The sequence below is a fragment of the Rutidosis leptorrhynchoides genome, chromosome 6 (assembly GCF_046630445.1).
Source record: "Rutidosis leptorrhynchoides isolate AG116_Rl617_1_P2 chromosome 6, CSIRO_AGI_Rlap_v1, whole genome shotgun sequence".
In the NCBI taxonomy this organism is placed as follows: Eukaryota; Viridiplantae; Streptophyta; class Magnoliopsida; order Asterales; family Asteraceae; genus Rutidosis; species Rutidosis leptorrhynchoides.
This window is the reverse complement of record NC_092338.1, coordinates 410,563,803-410,585,660: the sequence shown is the minus strand read 5'-3', so window position 1 is coordinate 410,585,660 and position 21,858 is coordinate 410,563,803. Positions and strand designations below refer to the sequence as shown.

Below are 21,858 nucleotides of genomic sequence, written 5' to 3'. Positions count from 1 at the left end.
AAAGACTTCATAATTAAACATTGATTTCAAATCAATAAAATTTAAGTTGATTCATGATCTACACAAGTTAAGTTGTTCTTAAATACTACTGATAATTAATATGGATATTTCACATTTACTAAGACTCTAGTTGTTGAATTTTTTGAAGTTCAGACAAAAAAAATTTGATTTAATAACAAATATCAAAACTTAATTTCTAAGATAACAAAAATCGCCTTAAAAAGGTGATTCCAAAACTTGTGGGATTTGAGTAGAGTGCGTTTATTAAAGGTAGAAATATCCTAGACGGGGTGTTAATTGCGGATGAGACTCTTGACTTCTTAAAAGAAAACAATGTTGCGAGTCTTGTTTTAAAAGTTGACTTCGAGAAAGCTTTCGATAGCTTGAATTGGGATTTTCTCAAGGATATGATGAAGATTATCGGTTTTAGGGAAAAATGGAGGAAATGGATGCTTAGTTGTCTTAGCTCGGCATCTATTTCCATTCTTGTTAACGGATCTCCTACTAGTGAATTCAAACTTAGAAAAGGTGTAAGGCAAGGTGATCCACTTTCACCTTTTCTTTTCATTATTGCGGCTGAAGGTTTGAATTGGCAAACAAAATCCGCGGTTAGAAATAATAAGTTTCTTGGGGTTGATATCGGTGTTGACAAAATTGCAATCTCACACTTACAATATGCCGATGACACGATTATTTTCGGAAAGTGGAGTAGGGATAATATCGAGAATCTTATGAAACTGTTAAAGTGCTTTGAACTTTTATCCGGTTTAAAAATCAATTATTATAAGAGTAATCTTTTTGGTGTTGGTGTAGATTCGATGGAGGTGGATTCTATGTCTCGGTTTTTTGGGTGTACGGTAAGGAGGTTTCCATGTATTTACTTTGGCCTTCACGTAGGTGCAAAAATGAATAAATATAGTAATTGGAAACCGGTTATAAATAAATTTGTTAAAAGATTAACGGATTGAAAAGCCCGGTGCGATGTCTTTGGTGGACGTTTATTAATTCGGTCCTAAATAGTCTCCCTTTATACTACTTCTGGCTCTTCCGTGCCCCGCCGTCCGTGCTCAAGAAACTTGAGAGTGTAAGACGTATTTTCTTTTAGGGCGGGACGGGTGAGGGTTCTAATATGTCTTGGGTTAAATGGGACAATGTCATGTGTCCCTTTGAGGAGGGGGATTAAATGTGGGTTCTTTGAATGCAAAAATTTGGCTTTAATCGGAGAGTGGTGGTGGAGGTTCTTGACCGAAACCAACTCCTTGTGGGTTAAAGTCATTAAAAGTATTTATGGGAATTTTGGGGGTCTTAATTCGGGTGGGTTACATAATTTTGCTTACAAGTCTTCGTGGAGTAGTATTGTTCAAACAGGTTTGACTATTGATGGAATCGGGATCGATTTTTCAAAGTCATTCAAGAAAGTTACTGGAAACGGTAAAGAAACTGATTTTTGGTCGGAGGCGTGGATCTCAAACACGCCTTTGAAGGAATGCTACAAAAGGTTATTTCAGATGGAAAGAAACCCAACAGCTTCGGTTATTGATCGAGTGGGATGGAATGGTTCGCGATGTAATGGTTCTTGGGATTGGGTACGTGCGCCTCGAGGTAGAACGAATACGGAGCTACAACAGTTGTTGATTTTAATTCAGGATCTTCAGTTGGACGCGGATAGCAAAGATGGGTGGCGATGGGATTTATGATCTTCCGGAAAGTTTTCGACTAAGGTGCTTACTGATTTGATTCGTTCGAAAATTGTTATTTCAAGCGGCTCGAGTAATTAAACTTTAAGAAACAATTTGGTTCCAAAAAAAGTGGGGGTATTTATTTGGAGGGCTTTGAAGGGTAGACTTCCCGTCTTGTCGGAACTTGATAAGAGGGGGATCGACCTTCATTCCGTCCGATGCGCCCTTTGCGATGATGATATTGAAACGGTTGATCATGCGTTATTTAAGTGTCAAAAAAGTAATGAGATTTGGGAAAAAGTTTACAATTGGTTTGGTGCGGGCTATACGACTTTGGGTATTAGTAATGCGTTTCGGGGTTCTTCATCTATTCAAACAACAAACGAGGGTTCAAAAATATGGCAAGCGGTAGAATGGGCATGCGGGTATCTTATTTGTAAAAATCAAAACAAAAAGGTCTTCAAAAATTCGTGTTGGAATCCGCCGGTTGCGTTAAACGAAATTCAAGTAAAGAGCTTTGAGTGGATTGCGAAACGAAGTAAAACTTTAAAGATTGATTGGCAATCGTGGTTGGTTAATCCGAATAAGTTTATAACGTGAGTTTTCTTTGAGTTGTTTTGAGTTTTTTGGTGTGTACTTTGTAGGATTCTTCCTTAGTATCCTCTTGTTTCATCAAATGTTGTAGATATAGTTTGCGTTTTCGGGGCTATCCACGCGTTGTATTTGTACTCTCGAGCTTTTTATTAATGATATTTCATGTTGCTTTTCAAAAAAAAAAAAAAAAAAAAAAAAAAGATAACATCAAGCTTTCTTTTTTCAAAAACTTCAGAATAATCTTATCGAACATATTTGAAGGCTTCCTAATAATCTTATTCGAAATAATAATGTTTAGTTTGGTTGTATTTTAATTTATTAATGCAATATTTTTAGTTATGTCTTTTAATCTCTCCATCGAATACTCAGAAACAGAACAATTCACAAAAGAAGATGACATGAGAGAAATAAAAAAAATTCATAAGATATTTAAGAGCAGAGAGATTTAAGTATTCTTTACACATGTATCTGATGCAAATGAGATATGAGTAGCAGTTACATAAACACAAGATTTTTCAAATCCTTGATGGAATCATTGGGATGTTGTTCTGTAGATATGCGCAAGCAGCCGCCACTCCACTTCCTAACTTCACAGGGTAACCCACATCCTTGAGCACCATTTCAACTCCTGCAAGACACCCCAGTAGTTGCAACTGCAGACAAAACATAAAACATGATGTTTTATACAGATTCTTTGACGTGGCAGTTCGACTCATTCACTTGTGAACGGGTCGGTTTCGCTTGTGTTTATATCAAACGTGTCAAATCATATAATGGGAAAAGACTCAAGTAGATTGAAAATATCAAATCAAAAATAAATATATTTTTTTTGAAATGCAAACTCACACACTCACTTAATACTAACACAAATATATACACCATTAAATGTCCTAAGCAGGACTCGAATCCTCAACTTCAAGGGTAACCTCGATACCACCAAGCCATTGGCTCTTTGGTAATCAAAAATCAAAAATAAATATTAAAGCAAACAACTTTCTAAATATATTTTAAGTTTTCCAAAATGTAGCTAATAGGATGTTGTTAAGACGCAGAAAAGTGTTGTACAATTGAATAACCGTCTATGTACAACACTTTTATGCGTGTTAACGACAGCTATAAGGCCTGCATAGTAATTTATTTATTAACAAAATATGAAAATGAAAAAAATGTGCTTATGGGTCAACTCATCCGTCCAATTCCAGCCCGAACCCATTCTGGCGACCCATCCATATTACCACCCTTTAAAACTTTCATAATTGTTTTCATTGTAAAATGTATGAAACGGGAAAGAGAAATGTTTAAAAAGATGGATGGAAGTATGCATATACATCATTTAAGTGGCCAAGATGTCCTATTCTGAAGACTTTTCCGGCAACTTTGTTTAGTCCGAGACCCAAGCTTAGATTGTATCGCTTCCATCCTCTTCTAACGATCTCAGAACTATCGATATACGGAGGAACAACAACCGCAGTGACTGTGTCACTGAAATTTTCCTCCTTTTGGGTGCAATTCTTTAAGCCCCATGCTTCTACAGCCAGCCTGCAAATTACAGTAGGAACTACAAATTTAAAAGTTCATTTCATCTATGATTCTATGTTTACAGTTTCTATGGATTTTACAACCATTTGTCATACACTGAAAACAGTCTTCTTTATAAAAAGAAAAGAAATTTGGTAAAAACATGAATTTTAGCATGTATATGTATGGATGAATATGAAAAAACTTTCAAATATGCTGCAACTGTAAGAATATTATCATGGGCACTGGCGAAACTACTTGGGGGGGGGGGGGGGGGGGGGGGGGGGGGGGCCGGCCCCAGTGGATTCTTATTTTCAGTGTAATTTGCTCACAGTGGATATTATTTTTTTTGCCCCAAAACCTACATATTTTGACCCAAAACTCTCAAATTTTGCCCAAAAGTCTCCAACTTTTGCCCCAAAACCTTCAAAGTTTGTCCAAAAACCTTCAACTTTTGCCCAAAAACCTTCAAAATTTTCCTAAAAACCTCAAATTTTTGCCCCAAGACCTCTATATTTTGTCCAAAAAAATTGCTACGGTTTTAATTTTTTTTTTCTTAGGTGAAAAAATTCCTAGTTCCGCCACTGATCATGGGGAAGCATAACATAGAATAATGGATAACACAACATGATAAACAGTGTTAGGTACATTTCAAAAAATAACAGCTGAGATCAGGGGCAAATTTAAAGTGTCCTTCAAATAAAATTAGCGTTGAATTATATTTTCATCCTGGATTCGCCACTGGTTGAGATCAAGCAGCATCATAAATCCATGATTTTTTCTAACGACAGCCCTTAGGGTTGTCGTTAACATGAAAAAAAGACTTGTACATTTCAATAAACGCCATTAAAAAGTCAATAATAACCACTACGTGCAACATATTAATGCACGTAAGTAACAACGCTAAGGGTTGTCGTTTGAATAATCTTCAAAAAAGATACTTACCTAGTGGCGGTGCCAAGACGAGTGTGCCTTGCAATAACATTGTCCAATCCTTCTTCAAATATGAGATCAAGAGCAGCTTTAAGACCATACAAAAGTTGGATAGATGGAGTGTAGGGCCAATATGTCCCCATCTTGTAGAATTTCAAATAGTCCTTCCAGTCGAAGAAAACTCTAAGCGATTTTGCAGTTTGAGAAGCCTCAATAGCTTTAGGGCTGGCACACACAATCCCCATACCAGTGGGAAGAGAAAGCGCTTTTTGAGAACCGGTTAACGCCACATCGACACCCCATTCGTCCATGCGGAAGTCAAGTGCACAAATGGACGACACACCATCAACTAAGAACAAAGCAGGGTGTTGGTAGTGATCTGAGAATCAACAAAAAAATGTTAGTTTTTTAGTCTAAATTATGTTTCTTTGATTTTTAATTGGGTCGGATAAAGTTTATGCATTTATGATCATGGCAGATAAATAAAACATTTAGAATTACATATAATCCAATAAAGTTACTAAATTTATAGAAAAGATCATGATATACAAGATGGGTAACTTTGTTTTCCAATGGGGTCATATTAAAAATTGTAAATTTTTGATCATCATATATCAAGAAAACACAAAAAGTTACATGTAATCAAGATCTATCATATCAAAGAAACTTAGTAAGTTTTATCAAGAACCGACCCAATACCAGAATCTTTATCTGATTAAACACTAACTAAGAATGACTTTCAGTTCAGAGGTGTATTATCATGTGGTTAGCATAAAAAGCAAATGGTTTTACCAAGTATTTTCCTTACGGAAGCCAAGTTGTTAGTAACTCCGGTAGCTGTTTCATTGTGAACGATGCAAATGGCCTTAATAGTATGAGCAGAATCTGCAGCTAGCTTTGATGCTAGAGCGTCCAAGTCAGCACCGTAACCCCATTCACTTTCCACCACGTCAACGTTATATCCAAGACGCTTCTGCTGATCGACCCAAAGCAAACTGAATTGTCCAATGATAAAAGACACGATTCGGTCCCCAGGAGATAAGGTGTTTGTAAGTGCACTTTCCCATGCACCAGTACCTGTTCAAATAACCAAAAAGTTGCATCTTTCATTATAACTAGCAAACCGAAACTTGACCACTTGAGGTCAAACATGACTTTAAGTCCAAAAAGTTTCTTAATTTTTTTATATATTCACAATAACATTAAACGATAGCTCAATGGTTGGGCCCTGATATCTTTACAAGAGGTTTCATGTTCGTATCTTGCCGTGGCCATTGAAGGGTTGGAAGCAGTACAATATAGGGTTGGATTACCCGCCCTCCCGGTTAACCCCAACACGGAAAAATATTACTCGTATAACTTTTATAACATTAAACGATAGTTTAATTAAAGTGTTTTGTCTACAGCTTAAAAGAACTAAGATCAGTATCAGTAATACTTCATACGAAATGATACCAATTATTATCGTCAACTATGAATAAAAGATGTACCAGTAGTTGGGAAGAGAAAAGGAGTCCCAGAAGTGGTCTTAAAGATCTTTTTAACGTCTTCGAGTAAAGTTTTAGTCAAGGCTGGAATTGCAGGAGAACGATAGTCCTCGTTGTTTCGGTTCATTGCACGAAGTACTTGATCTGGGATGTTGACTGGCCCAGGAACAAACAGATGATTCCTTCCAGGTGCGTAAGTGTAATCCATCTTTGCCTAACCTTTAATCATTTGGAAAAATAATTTTAAAGTAAATAAATACCAATAATTTATACTGTAACAATACATGTGTTTTTTTTATAAAAGTGTTCAAAGCACAATTTGAATCTAGGCGCATGTTACCTTTAATCACTTTTCTTAAAAAGGGTTAAATTTTTAGCTTTACTAAGTATATGATGATTAAAGATGGCGTTTAGAATCCATTTTCGTACAGATTAAAACAAGCCTTTGATGGTAGCTTTTACGAGTAATTAAGTACTCGAATCCTTAATTTTGCAAAGGCCAACAGAAAATTTATATAAGATCAAAAATTGAGTGTATGAGTAGATTTTAGAGCTGTAAAAGTAGTAGAATAACTAATGAATCAATCGTAAACCGTAAAGTTGGTAACATGGATGATCATAACAATCAATCATCGATTGAACTGTTTAATTCAAAGCATCTACATGATACATAAAGATTAAGCAAAATAAAAAAGGATTAATAGTAAATTACCTGAAGGTGTTTATCTCTGTAATATGAATGTGTGGAAGGAAAGAAAGGGGAAACAAACACATGAAAAATCCAAAAAGAAAAGTAAATGGAATTTATAAGAGGGCGGGAGATGATATGTGGGTCCCACAACAACAGATAAGAACTCCAGTGAGCCTTATTTTGAATCCTACGGCTAATACTCCAATTATATTTATAGTAATCTTTATTTATTAATTATTATAAATAAAAATGTTAAATGTTATGTATATGTATCTATGTATGTATGTATGTATGTATGTATAAGCTTTTGCCACCTACTCAGTCTCATCTTCATATCACATCTAATCATATCTTCTGTCCAAGAGAAGAAACAAAAAAAAACAAAAAAAACAAAAAAAAACAAAAAATTACCCAAATTACATTTTTAACCGAGATATCATAAGATTAAAAGATATCTAAATTATATTCGACTTTTAATGAAACATTGTGTGGCTGAGTTACTTATCCATCCATTAAATTTACCGGTTAAATTTTGGTTTGCTTCCAAATGGTATTTAATATTTCGATAATCATGTTAATCATTTGACACTTAATCATCTAGTTATCCATAACAGTAATTTTAAATGATTTAAGGATGAAAATGTGAAGGAAAATTGAATAATTAGCAACCACTTGATTCTTACCCATTTAAGGAACAAAATATGAGGTTGAAACCAAAGATAATGTGATAAAGAGAAAGGATGCTTGTAAGCCACACCCTCACTTGTGGGAGCCAAAACAGTACCTCCATTTTTATAAAAATATATTTTTTAAAAACAAACTAACATCTAACAATATTTAAGAAGATAGATTAACAATATTGAAAACTCTACATCCAATTTTTATAAAACACCACATCATAATTTATTGACTCGGAAAAAAGATAACAACAATCAAAGGTATGGAAAATTTTGAAATAAGGAAAACATGTTTTTCTATGTTTTGAAACACTAATCTGTTTATCTTGTTCATGACCATTGGAAACCACATGATATCAAAATATCTAATTAATTACAATCACCTCGGTTTTGGAATTATCGAAGCGTACTTGTATAGTTGTTGTACACTCGTACTCTCTTCAGCCACGGAAACTGGAAGATTCCTTTTACATCCAACAGAGCTGGAACGTTTCGGTCCAAATACGTAGTAATATAATTTGAGGTTTATTCACAAGCGCATTAAAGTTATCAAACCTGCCAAATTGTGTACTGATGGGTCGCAACTCGCAAGCAAGTCTTCATTATACTTTAATAGGAATAAAATTAGAGGTTTAATTCTAATTTGAAAACTCCATTTCTAACTTTAAGTTTCAACAATACATCGTATTATTAAACTCCGACACTCTGAAACTTGTATAGGAATGCTCGTACAAAGTTCCTGGTAAACGATTAAGTGCGAAAGGTCAAATGCTGATAATATAGTCAAAATGAGAATGAACAAGAAATAAGCAACCTCATTTAAAATTCAGAATTGTCATTCCGTTACCTCTGTTTACAGATACCAATCTACCAAAACTGCAAAGTCAATTTGGAAGCAGAGTAAGTTGAAACCAAATTCATAAGATTAAAATGTACATTAAACCGAGCTGAAACTTGTGAAAAAGCCAGTCGCATCAAAAAGTGACCGATATTTGGTTAAACCAGTCAGTAACATACAAACTGTTTGCTACATCCAAAATCGGTGCTACAAAATCCCTTAACTACCCATTATATGCAACAAATGAGCCAAGAGCTAAGATTAGAGCAAAAAACATTATGGTTGCATGATTTCATTTACTTGGTCCTATGTTTCTTGTATGACGGACGCTTAACGATCTTCAATACCAGTTTACCACCACCAGCTAATTACTGTGCTGTCATACGGCTTCACAAAGGAATATGCTTTATTTCTTTGAGCCAAAAAATGGTTTATGTTGACGCAGGTCTCGCAAGTATGCACTTGTGTTATAATCTTTATAGACGCAATATATGAACTTGATACCTCATGTGAAACCTTGTTTTGGACCACGTGTTCTTTGAGGCCTATCTTCACGAAAGGGCTTAATATGAGATGGTGCTGCTCCAAGTATCCCCAAACTTGAATCAGGCATACGTGTGGTACCATTACTGAAATGCTGTTGTTGTTGTTGATGTTGATGATGTGGTTGTAAATGGGCTGTATTCGGGTCGGATTCGGATCTTCTCCTTTTCCATGCTTCATATTTTGCTGTATCAAGGCATTTGTCAAGTAATGTAGACGAATGATCATATGTTTCATTCTTAAATCTTCTTCCGTTGATCTGGGAAGTAGCAACTCCTGCTGCAGCTTCCCTGAATTTGGTATAGATCTGTTGAAGTTTCTCACTTCCTTGTTTATTGGAATCTTCCTCATGATCAGTAACAATTTGATCAATTTTTCGTCCAAGCAGCTGTAGATAAGTTCTAATTCTCTGAAGAACCTGAAGACATTTCAACAAAAAGTAAAAATTAATCAACTTTCATCGAAAAGATTGGAACCCTTTTCATCATACACAATAAGGATGCAATTAATGAACCTTTTCTTTAGGAAGCTCTGCACTGGTAGTTTGTAACCTATGAAGACGTTCAAGTGTCTTTTTCTCTTCGATTAAAACATCTTCACACCATTCCATCCATTTCACTTCCTTAAACTGTTCATACACTTCTTCAGTGTTTGGCATCTCACCTTCTTCTTTAGCTGGAGTCTCGTTTTTCTTGCCACGTGTCATCTTCGATTTCAAATTTGGGATTTTTGTATCCAGAGATGCTTGTTTCGATTGTTTTCCTTTGCCACGGGAAGTTGAAATGTTGGGAGGATGATCGTTTTGCTTTTTTGAAGCCTTTCGACTCGGTTTGTTCCCGGAACTCTTAACACCACCAACAGCCACAAGTTCCTTCAAAACAATGTCAGGAGCTTATTTCAGTGACACGAAAAGCCAACCAGAGGAGCTTTTCAACAATAAAACTCAACATGAAAAAAGGCTTGATGCATTGATCAACCATAAACATAAAAACTCTATTTTAAAGGTCAATAACAATCGATAACCAGAATCAAGAACATTACGGCAAAATAATGTCTAGATATAATTTAATATCAAAAACTAAAAACACGCCTAAAGAATACCCACCCACCACCAATCCCAAAGTAAGTGTCCACATTACTACTTCGGGTTGTCCTAAAATCGAATTAGTGTCCATTTTCATATTACAACCAATCAAATAAATTTTAAACCCATAATAACATAAATGTGACATTTTATTGGTCAACAGTGTAATGACTGCACATTTCGAAAATTGTGTGCATTTTCAAAATGCACATTAAGTGGGGCGGAGGGAGTAGATAATAAAATCTAAAGATGGAAAATAATAATATGATTGAAGTAATAAATCAAAGCAGCCGACAAGCAAACCAAAAAAATAAAATATATATATATATATATATATATATATATATATATATATATATAGGGGCAGGATCAATGGGGAAGTAACCAATCGGGGGAAGCAAAAAAAAAAAAAAAAATTTCGTTTTTTTTGGAATTTTTTTTTCGGGCATCAAGATCACACGAAAATATGAACATTTAGAAGAGACACTTCGTGATGAATGTTATTATTTAGGCGGGAAAACGATCGACAAAAATAACATTCAAGATAATATTGTTCGTGAAGAATATGAACGTTTTTCTTTTCATGTTTTGTGAAGTAAAATTTAGCCCGATTTAGAGTTTAGGGTTTAGGGTTTGGTGTTTTGGGTTTATTCCATAAACCCAAAACACCAAACCCCAAACCCTAAACCCTAAACCGTTCGTGTTAAAAACTCAATCTAAATCCTAAATCCTAAATCTAAACCCTAAATCTAAACCCTAAACCCTAAATTTCTAAACCCTAATATTTAAACCCTAATATCTAAACCCCAATAGCTAAAACCTCAACATACGCTCGAAAAACACGATAATTGTTATATATTACTTCTTCGAGCGTTTTCCCGCCAAAATAAAAACATTTATCACAAAGTGTCTCTACTAAATGTTCATATTTTCATCCCATCTATAATGTTCGTGAACAAAGTTTTTACAAAAAACGAAAAAAAAAAAAAAAAGTTTTTGCTTCCCCACGCTTCCCCCCGATTGGTTACTTCCCTCTTGATCCTACCACTATATATATATATATATATATATATATATATATATATATATATATATATATATATATATATATACATCACACATACCATTTCAAGAAGTTGAGAAGCTCTTTCTTTCAATTGAGGAGTTCGTGGTAAGAATGTTTCATGATGCTGAAGCTCCACCTGAGCAATCTTCTTTAAAAGGCCGAGCTTTTCATCCAGCCTTATCTTTTCCCAATTCCCAAATCCATGATAATGGATACCCAGTAGCAACCTATCATCATCTTCTGAAAAAATAAAAGAAATATACTACATACATGAAGTGATAATTTCAAGTCATTAGTTATGATGTAGTCAATTCTGTTTTTTTTTTCTCTCTCTACTGGGCCAAATTGATAGAATACAGATCAACTTAGCTAGAAAAAAGTTCGAATGGGCTGAAAGTTACCCGAGTGTTTTTTCAACACAGAATCTCCTACATCAGTTTACTTATAAACCAGATTATTCTTGCAAAAAGATACTGTGTTATTATCTATGACACTAAATATTAAGAAAACCAAGTGGTCAAGGTCAATCTAACCGGACTTATACCAAAAAGTGCCTGTTTTTAACAACCGGCTTTGACAAGTTACCAGACTCGTCCATAATCACGACCTCTAGCCGATTCACAAAGAAAACAGGAGGATAATGAAAAAGGAAATACTTAATCTGATTCCACCCACAACCTTTTGACCAAGTTGCAGGTTTCAGGTACCTCAATGCCTGGAACTGAGTAATCGAATCATTGTAGTGGTTAATGCGCTTTGAAAGGAGTTGACGTTCTTCAACGCGACTTAGTAGTTCACCTGCCTTTACAGGAACACTGGAAAAATCCAACAGAGGACCCTAGGGGAGGAATTATGTTAACAGTCAGCCGCATTTCCTACAACTCCTAAACAGATGTAAGCCATAAAGATATACTAACAAGAATACAATCTCAAAAACATATATTAATGACAACCTTTGCGTCCAGACTTCCTCCACTAACCGCTACTCTGCAGCCATCTAATAATGCATCAAAAAGCTCTATTTGTGCCTCTAGTGGTGCAGATTCAATGGACCCACCAACCTCGGTTGCTATTAAGCTCATTTGGCTATCATTTCCAAATTTCTTAACCTGGTTTTATAACAGACAATTTAAATTGACAAAATTTCATTCCTCGTCCTTGAACTTTACATCGACTTTGACTCCCGGTCCTTTTTCTTTTTTTTGTGCATTCCGAGTCCCTAAACTATGAAAAGAGTACATCCCTCGTCCCCCGTCTAGTTTCTGTCAATTTCAGCCGTTTGTTTAGTCATGTGCAAATCATGTGAGGGTAAAAAGGTCATTTTGTCTTAAATGTATTTAATTATTAAAGGTTCACCCATTTTGGCTTATTTTGGCTTGTATGGAAAAGGAGGGACAAGGAGAATAAATTGTGGGTCCCACCTGCCAAACTTCACAAATATTACACTCAATCCACCCGTAACTACTGGTGTTGCTGTTTCTTCTTCACATATATATATATATACACACACACACACACAATATATATATATATATATATATATATATATATATATATACACACACACACAATATATATATATATATATATATATATATATATATATATATATATATATATATATATATATATATATATATATATATATATATATATATATATATATATATGTGTGTGTGTGTATTTTTTTTTTTTTATGTTTTTGAACAGCAACATCATAAGTTTTCGAACACCAAGAGTGTGGCCGAAGATGGGTGGTTAGCGGCGGTTGGTGGTGGTGTTAATGGAAAACACCTCAAAACTCCATGAAACTTCATGAAAAGTTGCAAATAGCTGCAATATCAACCATTAAACACATCTCCATTCTTAGATTTTGCAGAAACACAACCAAAATCGATGAACAATTCGATTTTAGTTTCAAAATAAAATATGCAGATCTCAGTGATGACAACGAATTAGCTTCTGGTATTTTGAACACACCTTCACGAAAGGATTACCAAGCTTTCCATTCCAACAATTTCCAATTTTGTTCTCGATTTTCAAAACCCAAAAGTCAACTAAAAAGTCAAACTTTAAAAAAACAAAAATTGGTTTTTCAGCAGTTGAGATGTTGTTTTTGGATTATATATATATGAACCTTCACGTTTGACTCGAGTGAATCCGGATTTTGGTGGTGGTGATTGTAAATGTGATGAGATTGAAGAAGATGAAGAATTGAAGTGGGTCCATTTGGGATTTTGATTTTTTTTTTCTAAAGAATGAGTGGGTGATAAATGGGATTTAATAAAAGATGATAACTTTGTTATGTGAAGAAGAAGACATAATTACGCTCCTCATCCCTGTAGTTTAATGACTTTTTTACCCTCACATGCTCTGCACGTGATAGGAGGGTAACGGAAAAATAGACAGAAAATAGACGGGAGGATGAGGGATGTAGATTTATGATACATTAGGGACTCGGAATGCACAAAAAAAAGAAAAAGGACCGGGAGTCAAAGTCGATGTAAAGTTCAGGGACGAGGAATGAAATTTTGTCATTTAAATTAATTACTCTCCTACTGCCTTGCTTTTTTCAATTTGAAAAACTACCCCCAAAATATACTAATTTAGTGGCAACTTTATTGAAACTACTGGTAACTCTAAGAACACCACCAAAAAGGCAATATGAAGATTGTATACAGGTCAACTAATCAGTGAGAATCAAATGCAAATATTTGTAATCTAAAACTGTTTGGACAGATAAAAAGCAACATGAAGATAAGATAGAAGTTGACACAGAGAAATCAAATGTTGAACATTCTTATGCAAACCTGTTTGGGCAGATAGATGACTGAGTTAGAAGAAAAGTTGGACTTAAGTTAGCATGAAGAAGGATTTATCCATGTTTTGGACCTAAGTAAGTGTACCACGACTTACTTGACCATTAAATATACAAAGCAAAACAAAGAATCTCACCGCACGAAAATAACGTGTAGCATCTCTCTTCGGCAAGCTCCCAAATGACCATGCTCTTGCTTGTGCAGATGCTCCCTCAAATGCTGGTGGTTGATAACTAGAATAATCAGCTTTTCGACGCCTTAAAGCTCTATCTTGAACTTCAACACCCTCTTTTTTTTTCTTTTGTTATCTTTCCTGGGCGGGTTGATCTCAGCATAACTCTTGCTGTTCCTTGCAGCTTGAGGAGCCAAAGCTTACTAAATTTTGAAGAAAAAAAAAAAGTAAGCACATCAAACAATTCTATCATGTCGCTAGCTTGTTAATAGGAAATATGACTACAATAATGAACAGTTTTGGGGAAAGGAATACACACGTATGCCTGTGCAAAGGCATCAGGTTTTATCCAGCAACTCCAAAAACTCCCATCATCTTCGGCTGAGCAAAAATTTGCAACCTACAAATCAGATATTTTTTAAAATTTAACACTAGACCTATATACAGTCACGTATTACCAAAACAGTTGCACTGAATATTATCACATAGTTTAAATAGAAGTCTGAAAAAAGTTATATGTACAAGATGGTATCTGAAACCATTAAAGAAATAAATGGCATTCTTACCTTAAATGCACTCAACAATTCATGCTCTTCCAAGAATTTCATCAATATCCAAGCTTAGCAGACGCTTCTTGTTTTCTTCATCGTTTCTATCTTCTTTAAACAGTTCCTCTGCCCCAAATCTCAAAATAGCTGATAACTCATTCTGGAACCATAAAAATATATATTAGATGGTACCTATAAATGGAACTACCACTCCTTGAAATTTAAGAATCTTGATCCCAAAAATATCGAAAAGATTCACTAGCTTTTTTTCATCATGCAACACACCTAGATAACCATTTCCTGATTCTTCAACTATCATGATCAAACTTGTGATCAATACCTAGTCAAATGCATTTCCCTTCTTTGCTTCTTTCTTCTCCAACCTTCCCTCAGCATTTAGTTTCTGAATAATCAAATGGTCAAGCACCTGAAACGAAAATAACTTGAATTACTTATCTTTATCAGACTAAGTAACAAATAAAATATACTATATTGTAAACCTTTCAACTTGTTAAACATATAAACTGATACATATAAACCTTTCAACTTGTTAAACATATAAAATGAATATACCATCTTCTTTTTTGCACGCTCCAAGATGTCTTCCTCGACGCTCTTACTTGTCACAAACCTGTAGATATTAACAACTTCCTGTTGTCCGATTCTATATGCTCTGTTCATTGCCTACACAAGACCAAAATGATTGAAATTGTCAAGCTAAGTAAACCAGGGTACTTATATGTATGGAAGATCAAAGCCATTAGCCCCAAACCTGTAGATCATTCTGCGGATTCCAGTCAGAGTCAAATATAATGATTGTATCTGCTGTTGCAATGTTGATACCTAAACCAACAGCACGAGTTGAAAGAAGAAAACAGAAATCATCACTGCCGGGTGCATTAAAATGTTCCATAGCTTGGTGACGTGCCTCAGCCTTTGTACTACCAACAAATCTCTGATACTTGAAACCCTTAATTGATAAGTAGTCAGCTAGAATATCCAACATCTTGACCATCTGTTTCAATAATCAAAATTACCTGCTCATTTAGACCGAATACAAGAGCATTCACTACAGACGCTCATTAGACCGAGTAAGCAACGTATACAAGAGCATTCACTATAGACAGACTCATATAGCTATTATCTGCAATCAATTATGCAGTCAAAATACCTGTGAAAATATCAGAACGCGGTGATTTGTCTCATGCAGTCTGTCAAGAAGCTTATCTAAGATAACTAGTTTTCCGCTGCTAAGAATTACTCGCTCAAGTTTACTGCTACCAGTAATAGAGTCCCCACCATAACCACGGTCAGCACTTTCGAAATTCAGCATTTCTTTAACTCAATAACAATGTTTAAAAGGGAAATCTGCAAATTTGCAAGAAAAGTATACCAGATTTTCAGTAGGGTAAAAGAAGACAGAAGAACTTGTGAACATAGTGTTGTTAATTATGAAGGCCATAAGGTCAATGAACATTACTGATTACACCAAGTAAAAGAGTAATTTCAAATATAATGACATGTGTAAAGTGGTCTAAATGTGGCAAGGCAACATTTTGGGACTTGATACAGATCGATGTGAATGTAGAATGTCTGCACCATTTTGATTCCAAAACCAATTTTCATGAAAGTTACTGTTTTTGAAAATATAATACATGACAGATTAACCTCATGAAGAAAAAACGAGAGTTTGTAACAGGCACATAATATTTCTAACTTCTCTCTTTTGGTGTAGGGAAAATATACAGAAACTCACACAAATAGCTCGCAGTCAATATGAAGATAAGCAAAAGAGGGAACTACACAAGTAAATGCAAAAGGATGTAAAACGCAACCTCGATTTCATCAAACGAACTAAGGTTCTTATAAGTCTGAACAAATTCATCCTTGCTGTTGAATTACACAATGGAGATAATATTTTCAAGGGCAAGGACATAAAGATTGTCACAGTAACAACTAGCATTAAGATAGACCCGTGATGACAACGCTGCATTGACAAAATGCCTCGATAAAAAAATTAAAGACAACATCTGACAAGGAGCAAGTCAACGGGCTACAATCAAGCGGCAATTCGTCATGGCTACGGTAGAGTACAACTGGCGGAGATAGAATTCATACCAAATAACATTTGTACTGGACAGACTTCTTGCCGGATAAAATTCGTGCCGATTAGATTAGTGCCGAAAATAGTGAGTCAGGGACGAGTCGGTCGGGACCTTGGAGGGACGAGTCAGTCAAGTCGAGGACGAGTTAGGCGTTGACCAATGTTGACTTTTAGTAATAAATAAATTTAACATAAAACATATATTTCAAACATAGATAATCGGCACAAAAGATCTAATTTTAAAAATACAAACTTTTTGACCAAAGTTTGACTTTCACCGACTTTGACTCGTCAAATTCGGACCCGACTTTTTAGCATTTTAAAGCATTTTTGGCAACTCGGGACATGCTAGTCCCCAAACTGACGCGTTGGCCGGCACAACCAACCTTTACAACAGGGCCCATAAAATTACATGGGTCCCACGTAACCCACCTGAACATTCAACCATAGTAAGCCTTTAGGGTCCATGCCAAAAACACTATCAGGTGCCAATGGAGGGTATACAGAATCAAAAACACTTGCCCTTAAAAATATATTCTGTATCAGCAAACAGGTTCATCAAAGGGTGGGTCTTGAATTCAAATTTACCTAAATCCAGATGGAGCAGCATGTGCACCACCACCTGCTCCTCTCCTTGCAGCTTTTGATTGTGCAAGAAGCTCATCATAGTTCTGACCAAGTTATAAATAATAAATCAAGAAATTAACACAACTTTACATACAATAATCAATCAAGTTGAATGATGTGAACACGACCTACCCGTTTATCAAAAACATTATCTCTTGAACTGATTATTTTGTCAGCAATACCATAATCAATGGCTTCTTGGGCTTGAAAGTACTTTGGACGCATGATGTCTTTGTTGATTTCATCTTTTGGTTTCCCAATTCCTTTCTCTAGAAGCTCCAAGAAGTAATCCGTGTTTGTGTCCAGCTCCTTTGCCTTAATCCACATGTCTATAGCAGCCCCAATTGATCGGTTCACTTTTGGTAGGTATAACTTTGCTGCAACAATTTTACAATTTATCGAATTTAATTTTACAATTTATCGAATTTTCTTGCTCATTTATGGAATTTTCTCATTAAAATCTCATAATTTTTTCACTTATTTCCTGAATTTTCTTATAAAATCTAGTAAAAATGTACATAAATATACATATATTTATTTATTTATATATATAAATTTATATTATAAAAACTAAAAAGTTAATGTAAGTCAACGCCCAAGATCTCTCCGAGATTTTTCCGAGATGCCGAGATCTCCTAAAAATGTACAAACGAGATCTCCCCGAGATCTGAGATCTACAACCTTGATGTAACCCATAACAATGTGCACGAAAAATATAGTGAAAAATATCTGGTTTGCGCCCGTGGAGTAAACCATTCTCTGTGTTTTTGAGTTGAGATATAACCACGTTAAAATCTCGTGTCGTTTATCTTTATCGTTCTATGTTTTATTATTCGTTTATCGTTCGTGAGTTAGTGATTGGTTTACATCACATGTCTTGTTGGAGCCTTCCGAATTCCTAACAAATGGTATCAGAGCTTAGGCTCGGTTTTACGGGCACGATGGCGAAAGGGAAGTAAGAAGAAAAAGATCGATGATGCTGAAGATAGTCGAATCGCGACCGCGAGACCTCTAGTTGCGATCGCGAGGTTTACTCAGCCAATTTCGGTTTTTTTTTTTTAAACGACTGTTCGAGGGATTTGTTGCAACATGTATCGATACTAGATGACTCGGTTGGTTGCGATGAACTCATGTGTATGTCTGTATTTGGGAGAGTTGATCACATCGGAATTCGGTTAACGGTTCTAAAAGTTACTATGCAATCGTACGCATCATTTGTATGATGATGGTGGTAATTTTTTCAAGGGTTACGGAGTCATAGGTCACGTCGATGGGTTTGTTGCAAAGAGATTTTTCAGGAGATCCGGGTGTCGGATCCGAGTTCTCGTTCTTCGCGATCCCGTGCGAGAGAATGATTGAACTTTCAAAATCGGAGTTTCAGGAGCTGTTGTAGTAGAAAATTCATATCGGGTTCGTTAACCATTGGATCGACTTGATCTTTTGGTTGTGGATAGAAGACACGCTGATCTACACGTGGTAAAAATATGAGGCTAATCTGACCATTGGATCTTGAGATACGGTTTTTGAATCTGGGCAGTTTTCAGGGTGAATTTTTCGGGTTTGATGACGAGAGTGCGAGATGGTTTTGTCTCGGAAACTTCGAGCGATACAAGATGTGTTTCATGGATGTGGGTTTGTTACGGAAGCTCAGTAGGGTGGTTTAACTCATATTTGGGCGATGTTGTAACGAACAAGATGCATCGCGTTGAAAGTCGATAGTGGGAGTATCGGGAAGTTTGGTGCTTGCGGGGTTTGGAAACGGGATGACCAATGGTGTTTGGTCAATATTCCAGGATTTATGGAATATGCGGGCGGATTAGGGTTCCTAGTCACTAAGGGTAATTGATTTTCGAAGGTGTATGATAGAACGCGTTCGACGGGTTGCTCGGGTTTGGTTGATGTTTCAACAAAATAAGCGGTTTAATTCGATGGTGATCAATTAGAGCACTGAGAGTGGTGACTGAGGTTAGTTGGCATGTCAGGCCTGACTTGCTGAGTCAGAAAAAGTGGAGAGTGGTGACCTATGTCACTTGGGATAAGTCAGTTTTTATCTTTATTATTATTTTAATGATTTTAAATATAACATAAATTAATAAAATTGTAACACCCCGTTTTTCCCCGTATATGATATTTAGGTATTTTTATTTGGATGTACGTTGCAAGGATAAAGGGGCACCAGACCACGTTTTGGGTCGCGGCGCGACAGAAGGGGCTCGGCGCGGCATTTCAAGCATTTCAGATTCAGAAGGCAGGTAAACAAGATACCAGATCGCCTTGTATGTTGCGGCGCGAGGAAGTGGGTCGCGGCACGGCGATGCTGGCGAGCTGATTCCTGATTTTGTAATTTTAAGAGGGTTCGAGGGCATTTTGAACATTTCACGTTAGTGCCAGATTGGGATCTTAAATCCCATCCACTTATTTCATCTCTTTCATTTCTTTTTCCTTTTCTTTCTATTTTTCTCTCAAAACTTCAAAACCCCATTTGATTCAAAGTGAGATTTGGAAAGGAAGGAGCGGGATTCGATCTTAAGCGTAAGAGGCAACTTTGTTCTCCTCGTTCTTAGCTACAATGTGATACTAGCGGTAAGCTCTAACTCCGAATTTCATTTTCGTGTTCATCGTTCAAATTTAGGGCTTTTGATTGTGTGTTCATAAGTGGAACTCTACTAGGTGTTAATGGAAGATAATAACTAGGATTCGGGTTTATTAGTGATGAAGGCGGGTTTTGGGTTGGTTGATGATTTAGCCTTGTTTAGGGCTTTAAATTGAGTGTAATCACTATGATTAGTGATTATGGAAGTGTTGGAACTCATTTGGGTGTGTTTGGTTGACTAATTTTGAAATGGGTCAAAATTAGGGTTTTGGTGTCAAATTGGGTAAGACAAGTGTTTAACACTAGTGTTCGGGTTTAATTGGCTTATTAGGACCATTGTCACTAGTGTTAGTGATTATTGGTTAGCTTGGGCGCGGTTTGTGCTTGGAGGTACATTTGGGTCGAGATTGCACTAGTTGTCAATTTGCGTTGGTTTGTAAATCCTCCCTAATTGTGTTGTTGTATTTGTGATAATGGAATAGGTACATTCCATCGGCGAGTTGCGGATTATTCGGTGGCATTTATCAAGGCAACAAGGTGAGTGTTAATATCCTATGTGCATATGTATGTGTAGGATGAGTGCGGGTCGGGTGAAGTGGTTCTCGGTTATAGAGCCCACTTCACATGTAGGTGGGTTTGATGGACTTGTGTATAGGTCCAATTGGCACGGTTGTGCGTTTTGGTTAACCACCTTTGGCGAGGTGCACACTTTGTGTGTACGTTATCACATGTGCTAGTGATGTGGATTATATAACCCCAATGGCGAAGGGTTGGTATTGAGTTGCGGATGAGTAACCCCGATGACGTGGGCTTTGATATTGAGAAGTGAGTGGAATAATTATGCGTGTATGTGACGATCGCTCCAATTCCATATGGACGAACACGTCATTCATCGATTTCATTGCGAGGTATTTGACCTCTATATGATACGTTTTGTAAACATTGCATTCTTTTGAAAAGGCTCACCATAAATGAATATTTAAATCAAAGGTCTTCGATATCTGATGATTTCTACATATAGACAATCACCGTAAATAATAGTTTACAATAGTACTTCCGTTGACAATGCAGTCAAAATAAGATACATGGTGATGATTTGGTGAATGCAACGTTTCCTTGAAAAATATGTCATGTAAGACTCCATGCACATAGCTTGTCTAACATATAAGCAAACAGCGGAAGACTTCTAGGGAACCTGAGAATAAACATGCTAACAAGTGTCAACACAAAGGCTGGTGAGTTCATAGTTTTAATGTTTTCCATAATCTGTACATAAAGGTGGATCACAAGATTTCAGTTGTTTCATCCAGAAATGTTTTTCAAAATATTCTACAAAATTGAGCACCCTGGTAACTAAGCTTTAACGTTATAATTACCCCTATTTTAACATACATGCAACCAACATGTACAATACAAGCAAACCAACATGTACTAAACTCAAATAGCATACGTCTGTTTTATAGTTCAGGCTAGGGTTTCTATATCTGGAACAGACGGGGATGTCATGCCCTATGGATCCATATATAACTACTCGCGCCCACCAGTTCTTATAACTGGCAGTTACTAGTTACCAAAGCTAAGGGATTTTCGGTTCAAACTCAGTGTAGAATTAAGTATGTACTTGTATCCATTGCGTTTAAAATAAAGTGCATGTATTCTCAGCCCAAAAATATAGATTGCAAAAGCAATTAAAAAGGGAGCGAATGAAACTCACCTTAGCAGCATATAAAGTCGTTCACCAAAATGTGACCGAAACTCGGATTACCAAATAACCGTAGATCTCAACCTAGAGAACATATGTTGGTCAATAAATGTCTATCAAGCTAGGTCAGGTCATATGGAAACACAATCCTAATGCTCGAGATCGACATACAAAAGTTATCCA

General features: G+C 36.0%; 3 protein-coding genes and 1 pseudogene across 6 annotated transcripts; all 4 read right to left on the bottom strand.

Annotated features, from left to right (window-relative positions):
• Nucleotides 1-2,672: 2,672 nt before the first annotated feature.
• LOC139855446 (serine--glyoxylate aminotransferase) lies at nucleotides 2,673-7,069 on the bottom strand. 2 transcript variants are annotated; one of them, XM_071844669.1, is made up of 6 exons: nucleotides 6,924-7,069; nucleotides 6,215-6,425; nucleotides 5,517-5,801; nucleotides 4,737-5,103; nucleotides 3,602-3,812; nucleotides 2,673-2,926 (listed from the first exon to the last, which is right to left on the bottom strand). In XM_071844669.1, exons 2-6 carry the CDS (start codon nucleotides 6,417-6,419, stop codon nucleotides 2,789-2,791), a joined length of 1,206 nt encoding a protein of 401 aa, XP_071700770.1. In that variant the 5' UTR covers nucleotides 6,420-6,425; nucleotides 6,924-7,069; the 3' UTR covers nucleotides 2,673-2,788. The 2 variants fall into 2 exon arrangements, with proteins under 2 accessions (XP_071700770.1, XP_071700769.1); XM_071844668.1 differs by having other exon boundaries at nucleotides 6,215-6,430; nucleotides 6,924-7,067.
• Nucleotides 7,070-8,589: 1,520 nt separating this feature from the next.
• LOC139852058 (protein CHROMATIN REMODELING 5-like) lies at nucleotides 8,590-12,214 on the bottom strand. 3 transcript variants are annotated; one of them, XM_071841276.1, is made up of 4 exons: nucleotides 12,064-12,214; nucleotides 11,169-11,994; nucleotides 9,475-9,831; nucleotides 8,590-9,378 (listed from the first exon to the last, which is right to left on the bottom strand). In XM_071841276.1, exons 2-4 carry the CDS (start codon nucleotides 11,169-11,171, stop codon nucleotides 8,923-8,925), a joined length of 816 nt encoding a protein of 271 aa, XP_071697377.1. In that variant the 5' UTR covers nucleotides 11,172-11,994; nucleotides 12,064-12,214; the 3' UTR covers nucleotides 8,590-8,922. The 3 variants fall into 3 exon arrangements, with proteins under 3 accessions (XP_071697377.1, XP_071697375.1, XP_071697376.1); XM_071841274.1 differs by having other exon boundaries at nucleotides 11,169-11,948; XM_071841275.1 differs by having other exon boundaries at nucleotides 11,169-12,214.
• On the bottom strand, nucleotides 11,649-17,221 carry LOC139855102 (protein CHROMATIN REMODELING 5-like; annotated as a pseudogene).
• LOC139851718 (ATP-dependent Clp protease proteolytic subunit-related protein 1, chloroplastic-like) lies at nucleotides 16,979-17,726 on the bottom strand. The gene is made up of 2 exons (XM_071840868.1): nucleotides 17,513-17,726; nucleotides 16,979-17,424 (listed from the first exon to the last, which is right to left on the bottom strand). Exons 1-2 carry the CDS (start codon nucleotides 17,705-17,707, stop codon nucleotides 17,338-17,340), a joined length of 282 nt encoding a protein of 93 aa, XP_071696969.1. The 5' UTR covers nucleotides 17,708-17,726; the 3' UTR covers nucleotides 16,979-17,337.
• Between the last annotated feature and the right edge of the window lie 4,132 nt (nucleotides 17,727-21,858).

Coding starts and splice junctions, on each gene's coding strand:
- LOC139851718 (XM_071840868.1), bottom strand. CDS start 17,707: ATGTGGATTAAGGCAAAGGAGCTGGACACAAACACGGATTACTTCTTG. Junction 17,425..17,512: donor ATAATGTTTTTGATAAACGG/GTAGGTCGTGTT, acceptor TAACTTGGTCAG/AACTATGATGAGCTTCTTGC.
- LOC139852058 (XM_071841275.1), bottom strand. Junction 9,379..9,474: donor CAGAGCTTCCTAAAGAAAAG/GTTCATTAATTG, acceptor AAATGTCTTCAG/GTTCTTCAGAGAATTAGAAC.
- LOC139855446 (XM_071844669.1), bottom strand. CDS start 6,419: ATGGATTACACTTACGCACCTGGAAGGAATCATCTGTTTGTTCCTGGG. Junction 5,104..5,516: donor TTCCGTAAGGAAAATACTTG/GTAAAACCATTT, acceptor GTTGATTCTCAG/ATCACTACCAACACCCTGCT. Junction 3,813..4,736: donor CGTCTTGGCACCGCCACTAG/GTAAGTATCTTT, acceptor TGTAATTTGCAG/GCTGGCTGTAGAAGCATGGG.